This window comes from Accipiter gentilis, chromosome 6 (assembly GCF_929443795.1).
Source record: "Accipiter gentilis chromosome 6, bAccGen1.1, whole genome shotgun sequence".
NCBI lineage: Eukaryota > Metazoa > Chordata > Aves > Accipitriformes > Accipitridae > Astur > Astur gentilis.
In genome coordinates this window covers 22,644,849-22,662,537 of record NC_064885.1, presented here as the reverse complement: position 1 = coordinate 22,662,537, position 17,689 = coordinate 22,644,849, and the positions used below count along the sequence as shown (strand labels likewise).

At 39.5% G+C, this 17,689-nt stretch overlaps 1 protein-coding gene across 6 annotated transcripts in view; it reads right to left on the bottom strand.

Moving 5' to 3' along the window:
- PXYLP1 (2-phosphoxylose phosphatase 1) overlaps positions 1 to 17,689 on the bottom strand; it is a 61,416-nt gene that overhangs the window by 30,077 nt on the left and 13,650 nt on the right. For 5 of the 6 annotated variants that reach the window (XM_049803665.1, XM_049803662.1, XM_049803663.1 and 2 more), the window contains one exon: positions 12,112 to 12,243. In XM_049803665.1, the coding sequence (XP_049659622.1) occupies positions 12,112 to 12,190 (79 nt within the window). In that variant the 5' untranslated portion in view covers positions 12,191 to 12,243. Of the gene's footprint in view, positions 1 to 12,111; positions 12,244 to 16,688; positions 16,715 to 17,689 lie in introns of those variants that run through there. The other variant, XM_049803666.1, reaches the window with a different exon arrangement.

Here is a 17,689-nt window from a genome sequence, read left to right as displayed (position 1 = left end):
AGCTTCTTGCCAATTACCTCACTGCTTGCCTCTCCAGTCCATTTGAAGGGTATGGGGAAGGTTCCTACTAAACATTTAGCCAGGCAGACAGATTTCCTGCTCTATAAACACATTACTCAGGTCAGATATTGCGCATGCTCCAGGTTATTAAGTGACAAGATGCAAGAAAAGCTCCACCACTGCTTATGAAAAAGCAGTTACGTTGGTCCCTTGCCTACCACAGGCTTGTTAGGATTCACAAATAAGAAGTGTTACATAAACTGGACCACGATGCTATAGATCAAGTCATTCCTACCAATGTATCTGCATAGCTGCCACGTCTCATCAGGCTGCGAGATGACTTCGACTACATCCAATCAGTGACCTGAGGGCCACCAAACAAGGTTTAAATTTACAAAGACTAAGTAGGAGGTTTTTTATGGCCTGAAAGCATGATTTTTGTAAATACAGTAGATCCAGCCACTGTTACTTATCTAACAAGATTCATGAGCATTACAATAAGATTTTAAAGCTCTCTCCTGCTTCTGTCTACAGAACTCAGCAACTGGTAAAGGAACTAATCCAGCTGAATTGTCCTGGAACAGATTTTCAAAACAGCTTTTATCAGCAGTTGGCAACTGTTGGCAACTCTTCCCATTTCTATAGTATTGTCTCAAAATAAAGGTCACCATGAAAACATAGCTGCAGGACACAACATACTGAATGCTACTGCCATATTTTGCCTGTGGGTGGTGACCTTTGTTTTTTCTTTTTGTTCTGTATGTTTTCTGGTTCTCACCAATACTGGAGTGGTGCCGCAGTGATTACATCATGACTGAAAAAAAGATGCTTGGCAGGTTTCACCCATGAACTGAACACAAACATAGAGGCCAGCTATACTCAGTGTTCAACATAGCAGAAGAAAACATAGCAGAAAGTGTTTTTTGAGGAACATGGACTGCAAATCCTCTGGCTTCAGTGATCTTTTCATCTATGGCAGCTGAGAATGATAGGAAGATACGCCCCATACAGTAGAGTTCAAGATAGTTCAACAGTTGCTGCTGTTCTGTTATCTAGCAATGTCACAAACACTCTACATCTTTGACAAGGGCTCTCTGCTGCTAAAACACACATGCTCTCCTGCACTTACTCTTTAAGGGATTCACTAACTCTTGCTTCTAAGCTCTCACTCCTCAAATGGATATGAAGAGGAAGTATGCAATTGTTTTCTATCATCCTAGATAAAATGGCTTCCCTCCTCCCCTTTAAAAGACATCTAGAGCTTCAAGTACATGTTGTTGCCTCTTTTCCTTAGGGCTTTCCTTTGACAGCATCCCAAAATAGGCAGAATGGCTTTTGAAATTCAAGTCAACTTTTACTAGGGCACATAATACAATATTCAGCTATTGAAATAGAAATCACAAAATACATAGGTAAAAACAAAGAAATAAAAGGACTTAAAAGCGCAGCTTTGCTCTGCCTGCTACATCTTTACAAGCATTGCTCCCCTGGTTTTAGAACACCAAGTCAGCAGCTCTTTGGGCTGCAACAAACTCTGTACATCCACTTACTGGTAAAAGCATCTTTCCATCACCTCTCAACAGAGCTGCTTTCTGCACGTCTCAGCAGAATCTCTATGCCTGCACACCTGGGTCAGATACAGTAATCTCTCTTTCTCTGAAAGGGCCACCACCTGAAAAGCAGGAAAACCCACCATGTCTACAGTTCAGCCATAGCCTCTGCAAAGGCACACGACGCAAACTGTTTAATATGTTAATGTCATCAGTCAAACACTATCCACAGACATCTGGCACTTCTCTACATCAGTGTCCTTCCAAGATAAAAAGCCTTACAAATTCAAATCAATATTTTAACTAATGCATTAAATTAGCACCTCTCTGTTTCACATCTAATCCCAACTGTTTTCTGTCCACAAACTGACCTGCTCGGAGAAGCAATCTCAACACCATATGCTACTGCTTACCCAAGCCAAGCCAGTTCACTTGTTTGTCCTTGTCAACACCAGGGCACAGAAAGCTGCCATGGATTTGCTAGCAGCAAACCCCCAAAAAACATATTTAATACAGTAGAGCCTGGCAGATTTTTGTGCTGGGGAAGCCTGTAATGACAGACATAGTCATTAATCTCAAATTCAGAGCAGGGTTCTTTGGATCAGAGAATTATTGGTATCTTTAGGACACTTGCTGTAAAACAGCTTAGAGGAGGATGGTGAATCTTATTTCTTGTCTTCATCCAGTATTAATGCACACAGTTGGTAAACCCAAAATTACACCACATACCTAGGGTTTCCAGCTCTTTTAATCCAACCATCTCACAAAAATCATAAAGGGAGATCACTTCCACTTTCCAAGACTTCATATTTCACTGCAGCAAGTCCACAAAAGCCTCAGTCTTTTAAATACAAACTACGTAGACCCCACCCCATTAACAAATATACCACAATGCCATTTAGTAAGTGCAAGCACTGATTTTCTCTCAGTGAGCTAGCTTTGAAAATTTAAAAGGGAAGTAACTTTGGGAACAGAGATTACTCCTATTTTTAAAATAAAGCAATAAAAAACTGCCCACAGGCATTAAAATCTTCAAAATCAGTACAGCTTAAGAAACCATATTAATCACAGAAGACGCACAAGCCCAAGAACACATAATAAATTTTTCAAAAATCTTCACAGTCAAATGATGAGACACTTTGGATTGAGTAAATCACTGTATCATTTCAGCAATGAAAGCCCCACAAAAGCATAGATTAAAACCAAAACTGCCTGGAAGATAAATTGCAAGAGGAAAATTAAGACGACTAAGAAGAAATGTGAACAACAACTATCTGAAGAATATTAAGTATATCTGAAACAGATACATACAGGAGAACTAGCACATCCATAGAACCAATGGTTTGCAACTCAATTTGCAGCAGCACAGTGGGGATTAAGGCAGGCACAAAGCACAGCTCAGAAAAACAAAACTATCATCAAATCTAAAGTTTAAGTAGTCGTCCATGCTTTCCTGAAGACTGCACATGGCCTATAAATAGGGGGAATATAACTGCATTATACCCACTGATGTTAATAGTTTTCCTGGTACTCTCCAGTTGAGACTCTGCATCTGCACTCTGAACAAGGAGGAGAGGGAGATTTGGGTCAGAACATCTTCTATTAGCTCCCCCCAAAGTCTACTACACTTCCACAGGATTTTGCTCAAGGAAACTAGCTATGCACATGGTTGTAAGAGTTCAACTGCAACAGAGCTTCTAGCAGTTACATTGGCACATGACTGATTTGCAAAAACCCGATTAGTCCGGGTCACTAAGGAATACACCCACTCCTCAGGAAGCCTCTTGGTCTAGAGACAATCCCACCTTTTGGGCCTCCACAAGTACAAGACACAAGAGGAGGGCCGTTGTCTGAAGAGTGCTTCAGGAGAAGCTAAGGCCTGACTCGCATCTTAACAGAACAAACCAATAGGCCTCTCTCACACAGTCACGATGAACAGCATTTATATCCTTCCTCATGTCATATTTTACCCTCATTTACTTTTACAGCCCCATTCTGGTGATAAACTCAAGTATCTAGAGATAGCAGGACTCTATGGTATGCAGAAAAACAAAGGTATTACCCACATCCTTGAAAGAAATGTAGGTCAAATTTGTTTAAATAACATACAACTACATGTAATATACAAGTCATCTTCTGGTAGAATCTATTTGTGGCATTATTCACAATTAGAGCAGGAGCCCAGTTTGGCAGGAAGCTTAACTATTAGCAACAGAGTTCACTCCCAGGCTAAATATACAGTGAGGGAATTAAGATCAATGCATTAGTCTAGGTAGAGACTGACAGAAACATTACTGTAAGCATAACATTTTTTCTCCTACTCAGTATATTCATCTTCCTTTGTTGTTTACTATCCATTCAAAACTCAAACAATTAAGGACAGGTATGTACCTATGAGACTGTCCCTACAAAAAGTCACCAACCCTTTCACATGTATAAATAATTGCAATATGTATCACCATAATTATTAAAAGGCTGAAGCACAATTCCAAGACTTTCAATCTTTCCTGCAGGTATTAGGACCAAGATTTGAGTTGGATTTTGAGAGAATTACATTAAAATGCTTATTATATTCCAGCCTTGTTTCCTTCCTTCTAGAATTTAACCCAACACTGTAGTAAGGATTTGCAGAAGCCTAACTGATAACTTAATGTTAGTTTTTGCAAAGTGTTAGGCTTTATTTACAGTAGCCTTCAACCATATGTTTTAACACCTCATACTAATCTCTGCTTAATACAGTACAACTAACCATCATGGATGAAGCCAAAAGAAGATTTATGAAGTCCTGTAGCCTGCCAAGTAACTTCTAGTAGTCAAATCTTTTCTGAGGCAACTTAACCTGACCTATAGCAGATATTTAAAAATTATTGCTCTATTTTTGTTGGAGAAAAGACTGTCACATAGTATCATTCTCAAGTATTCATTGCGTCTCCTCCCCCTTCAAGGGTTAATTTCTGGACTGGTACATTATACCACCACTTTCGAGAATCACAGAAAAGTTATTTAAATCTCCAGTTACAACACAAAAAGCATCTTTAATGAAAATCTGTATATTTACAGTTAATTTTCTTCATTTACTACTAAGATGTACACATCCTTGGATATATTATTTGTGGGTTGTTTTCCCCTTTAATCTTAAATTCAGATTAAATTAGTACTTTCAAAAAACCCAGAGAGACTTCTCATTAGTGGAAAATCTGCCATGCTTATGGGCTTGAAGGCAAAATTCAGGAAGGGAGATATCTGGTCTCCTTTTAATTTTGTATGCTGGTTAAGACATGACAAAACAAGTTATCTGCATCAAGAATTCTAAAGTTGCAGCTTTTTAAATATAGTTGTAAAAATCTAGGTTGTGGCGGTTTTTTCCACTGAAGAAATTATATTCTTAAAATACAAAACATGAGTAGTTACTGTTTGTTCATAAAGAACAGTAAGAGATGGCAAGGAATTCACCTTCTAGAGATGGTAAGGATATGTATTCTGTCCAGGAACAGCCAGAAGCTTGTATTATCTTATAACTGAATACCTTGGCATTTTTTCCACCCTTCTCCTTCAGAAATTAAGTTCTGGAAAAACCCGACGCACCCTTTTTTTTTTTCAGACTTCACATATCCCAGCTCCTCTCAGCATCCCACTGGCAGTCTCTGGGCAAGGGGCTGGGGGCGCAGCTCACACCCCCATTCCGGTTCAGGGTAGGGATAAGGGATGGTGGCAACTCTGCAGTGCCACAGCTACAGCTTCGCAACTTGAGGAAGCGCATCCTGCTTTGCGAACAGAAAGGCTGAAGAGGGATGCTACACACCCTCGGCTTCCACCTCTATTCCCACATGCAAGTCCCTGCAGAGCGTTTGGCACTAGCACACGCTTACCAGCCCATCGGAGCACCTGGTGTGCCACGGCTGGTCTGGAGCCAGGAGCTGAAGCGAGCAGTGGCAAGGGTACCAAGCTAAGCCAGGAACGCTTCGGTGATGCTCTTGTGCAACTGTATTGGGCCATCAAGCAGGCATGCAAACAGCAGCAATCACACCAGAGGGGCTGGGTTATTAAAGCAAACAGGCTTCCAAGAGGGGCTGTGCAGCAACACAGCAATGACCTCCTACGGTTGACGTCCTGGCGGGTTTGCACGTGGTGCTCTCACCATCCTCGTAAAATAAGAGCTGCCCGCAGCACTCAAGCCAATAAAATAACACTCTACTGCTTTTCCTTGTGGAGAATCCCAATTTCTGTTTCCCATGACTCGTCTGTGAAAACAAAACCTCCAGTGCAAAACTAGATGACAGAAAGTAGAGGGAAATTATTACTGGCAAAGAAAAATGTCATCTTCAGACAGGCTGAAACACCAATACTCAAGCCTGAACCATCACAGCAGAGAAAGTATTTAAAAGGAAGAAAAAATCCCACACTTCACACAGGAACCAGCACCGTGCCAGGGTAATGGCCAACATCCTAAAAAGCAGTGGCAGATACCAAAATTCTTTTTATTGAAAGACAAGTCTAAGGTGCTGACCAAAGTATGAAAGTACTTAGGGAAACAAACTTCAAACCAGATGAGAAGCTCCATATGCTGGATCTACCCGAGAGCCAGGGACTTCACGATTCTGCAAGTGCCTGAAGCAGATAGGCTCAAGAGGAAAGTCTGTAATTTATGCTCGCCACAGGGTTAAATAGCTAGTAGAAAGAGCTGCTTTCCCACTATAGTTTTAGTCCTGTTGACTGTTTCTTTCCTTGGACTGTCAGGAAACAGAAACAAAAATAAAAAAACAAAGTAAAGGTATATATGTTGTAGAAAAAGAAATTATTTACATACTTTTGATTAAAGTTTACTCCTTGTCAAGTAAACTTTATGGAGATTACAAATGGCATCCTAACAGCTAACTTTTGAATTTCCTTTCAGTTTGGTCTATTCAAGGTAGTTTCAAAGATAAATAGTTGAGACATCCTGAGGAAACCCACCTTCAGGCTTCTGCAGTCAGTCACAGATGTTCTAATACACTGGAAGGTCTGTGCTTGCCCAGTAGTTGGGTTCTTATGTATTACACCACTCTTAAGGTGATAAAAGCAAGCAGCTCTTCAGGCATACTTGCAATCTCCTGTTCCTGAGCTGACCCAAGGGCTATCAAGTGTAATTAACATTGACAGGGTCCTAAATTATGCCTTTTCCCCTCAGTGCGAGGCTGCAGGACCACAGCCAGATTCTGACGCAACCCTTACAACACACTTGAATCCAGCTGCACTGCCATCCTCTGTCTCTGTACTATAGGAACTCCCCCAACCACTGCCTTTACAATCCATTTGCACTGCTCTGGGCATTTTACATCACACAGAGTAGGAAAGAAGACCCCAGCCACTGCAACCTTTTCCTCTGGCAAAAAAGAACAAAGTATCCCAACCTACATTCGCTCTGTACAGAAGTAAACTGCCCAGTTTTAGTCAACAGCATTACAGATAATATTTACAGAGACAAAAGTACAGTCCACAACCTAGCACAGGTCTTTCTTCCATTCTGCAGTTTTTTCTAACAAAGCAAAACACTGAAGAGAAAAACAACAAAATTCCATTTTAGAACAGTCTAACTGAAAAAAATCTATCAAAACCAGTTCTCCCTTTGTCTCTGGTACTGAAGTTTAAAATCATTTTAGAACCATGACCATTTACATAAAGAGCAGGGAAAATAAAAGCATGTGTGGAGTGATAAATACCATAAGGAAAATATTTCTCCACTCTTTTCTACAGATCTGGCCCCAAACATAAAACAGGAGGGAAACAATGACAGTTCTTAATAAAACTTTAAGCTGCCAGTCATATTTGGTTTGGAAGTCAACCAGTCACCCTATTCAATGGCTTTCCCAAACAAAAACTCTCATTGCTATAATTATCAACCAGAGACATCCTAATATGCTTTCAGTCAGCAGTGGAACATTTTTGGAGTTTTAACTTTTAACACTGTCATTTTTCTACACTATTTAAAAATTAGAACACTTAGAAAATTTGGAGGCATTTGCCATTGAAGAGTGTTTCCCTCTATTGCTGATCTGGTCCAGGTTTCACACTGCACAATTTATTAATAGCCAAACTGAATGTGAGGAACACATCTGGCTCCCTGTATTTTGCTTCAAAGTCCAGGCCACAGAATTATATAAAAGATGCCTAGAACCATTAAGACTTGCACTTTTTCATCAATTATAAACTTCTTTTTAAAAGTCTTCTATGTGCCTACTAGAAATGGTAAAAACAACCCCAGCAAAACTATGAATAGGTTTTGGAATATTCTGGTAAGTTTTCAAACATGTCTCAAATCTATGTTCAGAAACAAAACCTGAGGCATTATTTATGTAAATATATACCCATAGCATGAAAACAGTAAGACTTACTGAAGAAAGTTCTCTTCCCCTACTGCTGTAAGTGAAATACTCAGGGAGCTGGCTAGCACCCCAGGCAGACAAGCCTGACACCTGATGCAGTGGGAAGCAGCATACGAAAGACTGTACTCAGATCCTGTGCCTTTTGCTCCTGTACAAGGGCATAAAGAGCACAACTGGTCAAGTCCCCCATTGCCCAAAACCTACATGACAGAGGACTCTTGGCAGCAGGAAGGAAGGTATCTTATGGCATCCACAGCAACTACATCACCTTGAAGAATGACTATTACAGTTACAAAAAAAAAGTCCTTTCTCCAACTGTTTGGCAAAGTGCAGTCTGCTTGTATGTTTCCCTCTTCTCAGGATAAGGAAAAGAAGATTCAGCTGTCATTTGATCCAGCAAGCCAATCCAGCACACAACATTTGACAAACATGAACTGACTGGTCCACAAAGCTGCCTTCTGTATCTGTGGTACCATGGCACTGCAGATGCAAGGCAGAGGTTAGCTTCTGCTCCAGTAAAAGTGATCCTCGTCAACCTGTCCATGTCCATCCACTGCAACTGTTGGGACAGAATACTTTCAGCACTCAGAGCTGTTGGCTGCTGTCAAGAGAGATTTTGGGGGAAACTTTCTCAATGATTTACCCTGTAAGTTAAACAGTGTTAGTATCCATGTAAAGCACCAGCCTTGGGGGGAAAAAACAGCACAGGAAAGCAGACTAGCTTAGATCAGAACTCAGAAACTGCAATAGAAGAGAAAGGGACCAAGAACAAACATCAACACAGGACACAAAGTTTTCTATCAGTCCTGGGTCCATCCCCAGCCTACCAATACTGAAGACTCTGAGGTCCAATACTGGTTGTTCCTCCCAGCATTTCTCTGCTAGTGTCCAAACCCGAGATGTGACAACTATTGGCTCCAAAACAATTTCCCTGGGACCTTGTTTTACAAGGAAGGACAGACTTATATTAGGACTGCTGACATGACACCCATCAACTCCACTTCATCGTGGCTGCAGAAATCACTGCTTATAAAGCAGTTCCAGACCCTTTGCAGCACAGTCTATTAAAGTAAACCAGCATCAATTTCTGCTTGACTGGGCTGTAAACTGCTGCAAGCGATTCCTGAACCCTCAGAGCTCAAGCACAGGACAGACCGTAATCTTGTCAGCCATGCCAGTGTGGGTTGTTTGTAATATTGAGTCAGAACCTACAGAAAACCAGCTGAACTTGGTCTTCACTGCTCTCTTCGCTCCAGAGTCAGCTACAACTCACAAGTCTGGCTTCAAATCACCACAGTTCCACGTGTGGACAAGAGGGGATAAAATATGAAGCATTTACGGAAGTGATGCTCTGCCCTAAAGCATGAGTTAAAAAAGGAAGATGTGTACCGTTTATATAATTATGCATTTAATGTTACTGTTTCATTTTTCTAAACAAATTTAGCACAGAAAGGAAGAGACATTTTCAATATTCACTGCTCAGAAAAGCAGTAGGATGTTTTAAAAGGACCAGCCCTCCTCCACAAAGCTGCACACTGCTTGCTAACAGAGAATCAATCTCACAACAGCATAAACCATCCATTTCCACTCCAAATGCTTCAAGAGGTAACTCCCTTCAAACAAAACAAAACCAAAACAAAAAGTCAGTGGCTTGGTCATTTTCCTGAGTCTAAACATACCAGCTCTCATTTTCATTCCATGATCTGACACAAATTATAAAGCAGTATAACCAAAATTTTTCTCCAGGCACCTCAGAAGGGATCAAAATTTGGAAACTCAATTTTACAATCTGAAGACAAAGAAAAGAAGCATATTGCTTTCAGAAAAAAGCTTTATACATGAAACAAGACTACATTACTACCACTTTATGCAACAGTGAGAATTAAATTGCAAGGGATGCATGCCTCTGTCACATGTTAAGAGGAACAGATTCAGGGCAAGGAATGACCTTCAACACGGCAATAGGAAACAGATAGTAAATAGAGATCTACTAAGTACATAGTGTGTATGTCCCATGGAGCTGAACACTTAAAATTTTCTGTCCTCCAATGCTCTATCACAGTAAAGTGCTCCATATCATGCAGTATCGGAGGGCTGACAGATGTGTTCCGAAGGATGTTCTGAAATTTCTCAGGTGGGGGTTACTGCCTTATTGAGTCAGCTTGTTGGTCACCATGTACTAATACTTGGTCCAGTTTTATCAAAACAGCAATTTTATGTATTTATATTAGTCATGGACACTGACCAAAGATTCTGCTGTAAGACAGCACTGAAACTACACTTCCATTAACATTGCACTGCAAGTATTTCCTTAAATATTTGCATGCCCATTTCATTAAAAGCTCAAGTTCAGAATCAAGTGTTTTCTTAGTTCAATGTTAAAACCTAGTCAGAAACTATAAATTGGAGAAGACTAAAAATTTACAGCTATGTTTAATTTGAAAGCACCTCACCAAGCACTTATAGACTGTAATACAATTTTGCAGGTAGTGGATTGCTTTGTGGTTGGAGAGGAAAAATTGTTTTCGACTTTGAGACTTTGGTTTGGTTTTTAAATTTGCCAAATGCCAGCTGGTTTCCATAATAGTTTTATATGGTGATAGAAGAAGAGTTTTGTCTTTACTGTGGAGATGGTCTTTGATCTGAGTTTGAACTAGTCTCTCTACAAGCTGAAGCTGGTAGAAGCTAAAATATCAGGCTACCTGTATGTCAAACTACTTGGTTCCTGTTAGCTTGTATTGCAGTACATCATGTAAAAATTTCTATATGTATTCTGGTATTGGCACTAAGCTTCATGATGGCTGCTGTTTAAAGCACCCCATAAACATCTTCATCTCCTGGAATTCCTCTTGCACAAATGTTATCTTCTAATTAAATGGAAAATAACTTCCTCTTTTGATGAAATGTGATTCACTCTCCTGTATGCCTACCTCCTCACCTCTAAATAAAGCTCACTTTTGTTAACAATTCAGTTTCATATTTCAGCTGAAGTTCCTCTAGGACCTTCACCCTATACACAATTCATAACCAACCATATAAGATCAAGGGCAGATAAAGAGCTGAATGGGCAAAACAAGCTGCAATCAGACCCACTGGCATGTGCCCATAGGAGGCTGAAAAAGCAATCTGGAGCCACAGGTCCCTGTATTACATGCACACAAAACCACACAAAAATAATTACATAAAAATCACAAAGTGTGTTTTGTTTGAACACACAAAAATATAACATAAAACCACAAAGTTTCTTTCCCCTTCCCCCCACCCTTCTTTTTAATGTTGTCCATCACATGCAAAAGACATTCTAAATCTAAAGTAATCCTCTGGGTTTGGGCGGGGGAGGGGGAATGGGGGTTTACACTATGCAAAGAAAGCACAGACCAGAAAGACAACAATTTTACATTAAAACATGATGCAAGACAACAACAACAAAGAACATTATCCTATACTACAGATAAGTGTTTTCCCTTGCCTTCTAACAGCAACTGATCACACCGACGTGTATTAGTACATAGTAGATTTACACACATCATTTCACCTAGCAAATGTTATCATTCATGAACCAGGTGATAAGCAGTCATACAGCACAGTGCTCATTTGTTAATGTACACTCACCTGCATTCAGCACCACCCTCCTGCTTAGTCATCAGTAAATGACAGCCCTCTAGATTGACCCATGATTAATTGATCTGAAGCACAACATAATTTATCTTTTCTTAAACAAACCAGCCACTTGTGATGAGCCAATTCAACTGTTTAAAGTTTCCTAATGTGAGGGTACAAATAAGGAGAATTTCCAACACTCAATTCTCTCACAGCAGTTTTCTCAATCCTGTCTGGTCTGATGCAATGTAAAATAGGAATTGCAGCAGTTTTTACTCACATGTGTTCTGTCAACTTTCATGGAAGGATTCAATCACATTCACTTACTTAATTGCACTACAAAATTAAGATTTTTTTTTTTTTCTGAGATAGCTTGATTTGAAAAGTCTCTAGATTGTATAGTTTCCTAGATGGCACACAAAACTATTTTTATTCTTACATTTATTTTCCTATTTTTGAACAAAAACAAAAAAACAAAACAAAAAAACCCAACAAATATTTAAATACAGAAAGAATGTTTAAACAACATGTAAGCATTGCCATTTTTAAACACACCTATAGACCACTATATATAGAAAACAAAAGGGGAGGACACTTACAGAATTGTAGACTGAGACTCAAAAAGGCTAATAAGGCTGCCAAAGCCAGCAACAACAGAAAACGGTTTCGGAAAAGCATTATTATTCGTTCTGCTTTCTCTTCATTGTTTCATCTTCGTATATCAATGATTCCTGCAAACAACAAAACATTGGCAAATGTATTTCAGATGTGGAAGCATCAGCTATAACAAAGAAAATTCAAATATCCCTCTGACAGTGTCAAGTTACTTCATAAAGGCAAGCACATGAGGCAATTGAAATTGGCAAAACCAGTATTGATAAATTGTCTTCACCCTAGTTATGAGATTAACTGTATTTCCACAAGACAGAACTTCCAAGTAAGTAAAAAAAATTGCCATTTCCCATAAAACTAAGTTTTCTCCTGCCAACACAGGGTTAATGCTCATGGGTCCTTCAACAAAAGTAAAGAAAATCACAACAAGAATATTATTATTTAAGGGCTCTCAAGAGCAATTTGGTAAAGCATCCCTAGAAATGAAATAATCTCGTAACAAGTTAAAAACATATACACACACTTTTAAACACAGGTTAAAAATTAGTTTCTCTAACTGGTAGCCCTTTTACTGATACCAAGTTCACAATTCTTAAGAGAATAAAGAGTGAGAAAAATTACCAATACAACTACACAGAAAATGGAAAAGTATATTGTCTTAAGATTAATACCTGGAATAATTCTGTGTAACAATATTTTTAAAAGCCACAAAACAACCCAGCCCTCTCCTGAAAATACCCAAACAAGAAGCATGCACCATTAGTAAAAAAACACTTCTCCTAGCAAAAGGACATCCCAGAGTGCACAGAATTTGCTTCAGTGCCCTGTTTTCACAGATGTCCATTTTCCCTTGGAAAATGGCTCTATATAAGGGATGGGAGGGAGGTTGTTCTCACACACACACATTATTTTTTTTTCTTTTAAACAACCAGCTGCTCTTATGTGCAAGAGATGGCTTTTCCTAACACTGACAGCGTGTTGCAGGAAATTGGTTAGTCTTGAAAGAAATCTTTCGAGATTCCCAGATCCTTTGAACTGAGCTCTGTTTATGATGGCACATTCAAACATGGTGACAGAAAATAAATTTTTTCCCCCACCACTGTTTCTTTTTGCCCCCGCACTTACCTGCTCATGGAAAGAGATCTCTCTTGTTTCTTTCCTGCTTTTGAGAATGAACAGGCTTACAATTACATGTAATTAATACATATTTGTTTGTCAAATCTCTTCTGTGCTCCAAAACCTAACCATCTTAGCAAGATTTTAATCTCTGGCTCTGAGCACTGATAAACCATGTAAAAATCACAATCTCAAAATTCAGAATTCCCCCCCTCCCCAATTAATTTTCTCATTAGTATTTGAAAATGTCTCATGAATCACTGAACTTATTTTATCTATTGTGGTTAGACAACTAAGTTGTGGGATCTCCGAGTTGGCCCAAGGTGATTTCCATAGTACAAAGCAATGGGACCCAGAGCTTAAGTGGTGTTCTTCCAGAAATGAAGGCAGTGGGGCTTACAGTAAGTGAAATGTATTATGCATGTACATTTTGCAGGATGGGGGGGGTCTCTCCATCTCATTTTACTTGGAGAACTACCTTTACAGTTTTTGGAAACTGTGGAAAAATGGAAAGAACTGGAGATTCTGAGAAGCAAGAAACCAGAGCTATTACAGTATTTTTCCAAAATGCCAGTAGCACCATAAATGGCATCTGCAAGCAGTAATAAAAATAGTTTTTTAAAAAAAAAAGAGACAGAAGGGACAATTTTAACAGTCTCAATTTCACAAAATCAACTAAACAAAGCTGTGAAGGGTAGAAGGTATAAGGATTAGCGTATACAAAACACCAGGAGAGAATAAAGCAGTTAAACCAAACAGATGGAAGAACAGAAGGGAAGCACAGGAAAAACCAAAATTAGACTTAGCAGGGAAGAGAAGGTAAAATCTATTAAAAAGCTCTAGGAATAAGAGGTCTTGTGCACAGTCTACATTCATTAATACTGTTGATGCATAAAAAAAAGTTGCCACAAAAAAAGGAAAAAAAGGAGATCGTACACACCTCATTAGCAAAATATTTTAGAGAAAAAGCTTAATTAGCTTTAAACCTTAATTGCAAGATCGAAGTTTTTAGATTTAGTTTTAAATGCAATATTCAAGAAATTATAAACAAGGTGGAAAGATTTTTCTTTTAAATATATTTTGGTCTGTTACCAAATTAAAAGTTGCTATGTTACAATTTATGAGGAGTAGGAACAGCTCCTGTTGAGTAGCTGTTAAATAAAAGCTTGTCAATATGATTTGTCATCAGCTCCTACTTGATATCAAGCTGCCGAGAATCAGGTGAACATACATACGAATGAGCACTGAAGCCTCTGCTCCTCTGTGCTGGCACACAAAGTACTCCCAGGGAAACGCAGCACTTAGCCAGCACATATGAAGTGAAGGCAGTACAATCGGCATTGTGAGCACTCACCGAAGCAAAGGTTTGTAAGCTAAAAAAGAGAAAACTGAGCCTGGGATGGCAGGGGGGTGTGTGGAATAAAAAGCTAACCAACCTTATCTCCCCACCACAAAACTATTTTTATATGCAGATAGATCAAAAAACAAACCACACAGCAAAACGTCATTTTGGGTCTTCAGAATATCCTACCACATAGCAAGAGGCTGCACATCGAAGAGCATTTGCTGCTAACGTGACATTTAGAGAATACTGATCTTTATCTATTTAACTCTGTGCACAGGCCAGAGTGCAGGTCATGCCCCAGCCTCACCATCTCCACACACTGTAAGCTCTCAGTACTCAAGGGTCAATTCTATCAATAACTGACAACACTACCTCACTAGTCTCCAGGTATGGACCTTGGTTCTTTGCCTCGGAGATAAGTACTTATTGCTTTTAAAGGCGAGTAAGCACCATACAGCTGCAGAAGAGGTGGAACCTGGCACTGGGAGCAGCAGCATTCTGGCAGCAGCTTCTGACACATGCCAGAAAACCAATGATTTATGTTTATCCCTGAGAACAGGTCTTTTGCACCAGGGGAGGTTTAGATTGGATTATTAGGAAAAATTTCTTCACCGAAAGGGTTATCAAGCACTGGAATAGGCTGTCCAGGGAAGTGGTTGAGTCACCATCCCTGGAGGTATTTAATAGACGTGTAGACGTGGCGCTTCGGAACATGGTTTAGTGGTGAACTTGACGCTGTTAGGTTACCGGTCAGACTCGATGATCTTAAAGGTCTTTTCCAACCTAAATGATTCTATGACTCTATATTTCTATGAATGCAGGACTTGATAAAGACGACCTACAGAACCCCACACTTATTTCAGTAACACTAATTATAAGCGTGACACACATAAGCAGTCTAGATGTTCGGAAGGATAGTCATTGATAAAGCATCCTGTATCGAAATGCAGATAATTAAAAGCCTACTTCTGAGCTACTTTTTGAAGCATACCTACCTACCCACAAAATTTATCTTTTTCTTTCAAACATGATCCAAAAGTCTCAACTCATCAAAAGCTGCCAGAACGACTCACAGCATTTATAGCACCCTCTTACCTAATCTTACAAAACAGTGCCAATGTGCTAGTGTAGGGTGCTAGGCTATTGCATGCTCACACAAGGGTAAAAACAGTCTTATGATTGAAGGCCAGAGCAGGGAGTCAGGAGAGTAGCCAAGCCTCTGCTAGGCTTCTGGAAAAAATGCGGTCAAGTCACATTCTGTCTTAGGCCATTTCACTGGAAAAGTTAGTAACTACCTAGAAATGCTGGGAGAGCGGCATGTCTGCTAAGAGCCTAGAGTAAGCACACAGCTCCCAGCAGACCAGCTGGCATGACTAACCTACTTTTTGTTCAGCACTAGCTGGGTATTGCTAGCTAGTGCTCCACAGGGAACCTCGCCCCCGAAAACCCCTCCTCCTGTGCAAGATATAAAGATGACATTTTTGCAGACTTGACTAGCTAAACTATTTCTTTTGAGTATTTTAAATCAGGCTCTGAAAATAACTTGATATTGATGCTTTCAAAGCACTTGTGAGGTTAGACATGATGCTGAACCACCACTGCTAAATTTCTGTGCCAATTCCAATTGACTGATACTGTTACATCCTCTACATCACCCATATCCATCTAGAATACAAACCTACTATCTAGCATGAAGCATAAGCACGTTATTAAATTGTCTCACCATGACAGCTTAAATGAATTTACTTGATTAATATAGCATGTCTCCATAAATAATCAATAGTACTCTTCAAAGTCTGCCTCAATAAAATTACTGTATTTATCTGATGTGGTACAGTAAAATGACATTGTCTACTGAAATACAAGCAAGCAAAAGTGGTCACAATGAAACAGCAAAGAGAAATGGTGACTTTGCCCAAAAGGAAGGAAGCATTAAGTCTGTACCTAACTATATGCCAAAGACGTTGGGAGGCATATTTTGCAACAAGCTTACAGATCCTAGGAGGGAGAGCAAAAAGCATGCAGACAACATAAGGTTGATTTGGAGTAACATTCATAGATAGCTTTAGAAAAAGTCATGGAAGAACACAGGGACCCACTTACTAGTCTGATGTCTCCACGCTGCAGGAGAGAGTTTTTAATTGTAATTGCTTTTTGATGCATCTTTTATCTTTCATCTACATCTGCAGGCTTATTTTCTGACAAAACCTGTTTTGAACACATCTGAAATGAAGGTGACAGCTCCTGATACAATTATAATGAAGACTCCTGCCTTTACTTTCACTTTACTTTGTGATGCTCCATCAATTACTCCCCAGCCATTTGGCAGCAGACTACCAGGCAGTACATTTTTCACCTACTAAAACCCACAAGTCCAGCATCCTGACATTCTCATACATCTGAAGAACTTAATACTCTTGAATTGGAAACTGCAGAAAATACTTGTGTCAGCAAGTGGCGCAAGCCAAACCTTTTCTTTGGCTCTTCAAAGGATTTGCTTTTTTTCCTGCAGGAATGAAAAATAGTGTCTGGGATCTTGTGCTTATGACCAAGTTGACCAGTGCTACGAAGATCTACAGCAAGCACCAGAACAGAGAGGAAACAGGAACACTCAGCAGAACCAATTATCCCATCAGCATGACCTACTTAGTTACTCATGCTTGTAATCATCACATTGAGGAAACCCTCACAAACCCCCTGTAGCCGACTGCAACATCAACAATTTAAACTGGACATACAATTCCTGCAACACTGAAGTTGCATTTGCATAGCATCACAAAGTAACAAAGCTAGCATCTGCAATATTGTTAATCATAATTCTTCATTTTCCCATCAGAAAGCAGCAAGCATTCCAGTTTTTTTTTAAAAAAAGCATTTATGAGAAATAGGTCACATCACTTGATGTAAGAAAATACATTTCTAAAAAAGTAAAATCGGCTCATCATTGAACAAATTACATAAAACCTGCTCAGTAATGTTACTTATGTTAGCACACCCCATGACTTAAGCTGGAAGTTAGAAACCACAAGAAACACAGAACTTGACTGAAAGTACAAACAGGTCAGCAGCCTCATTAAAAAAAAAAAAAGTGAAGATGAGGAAAG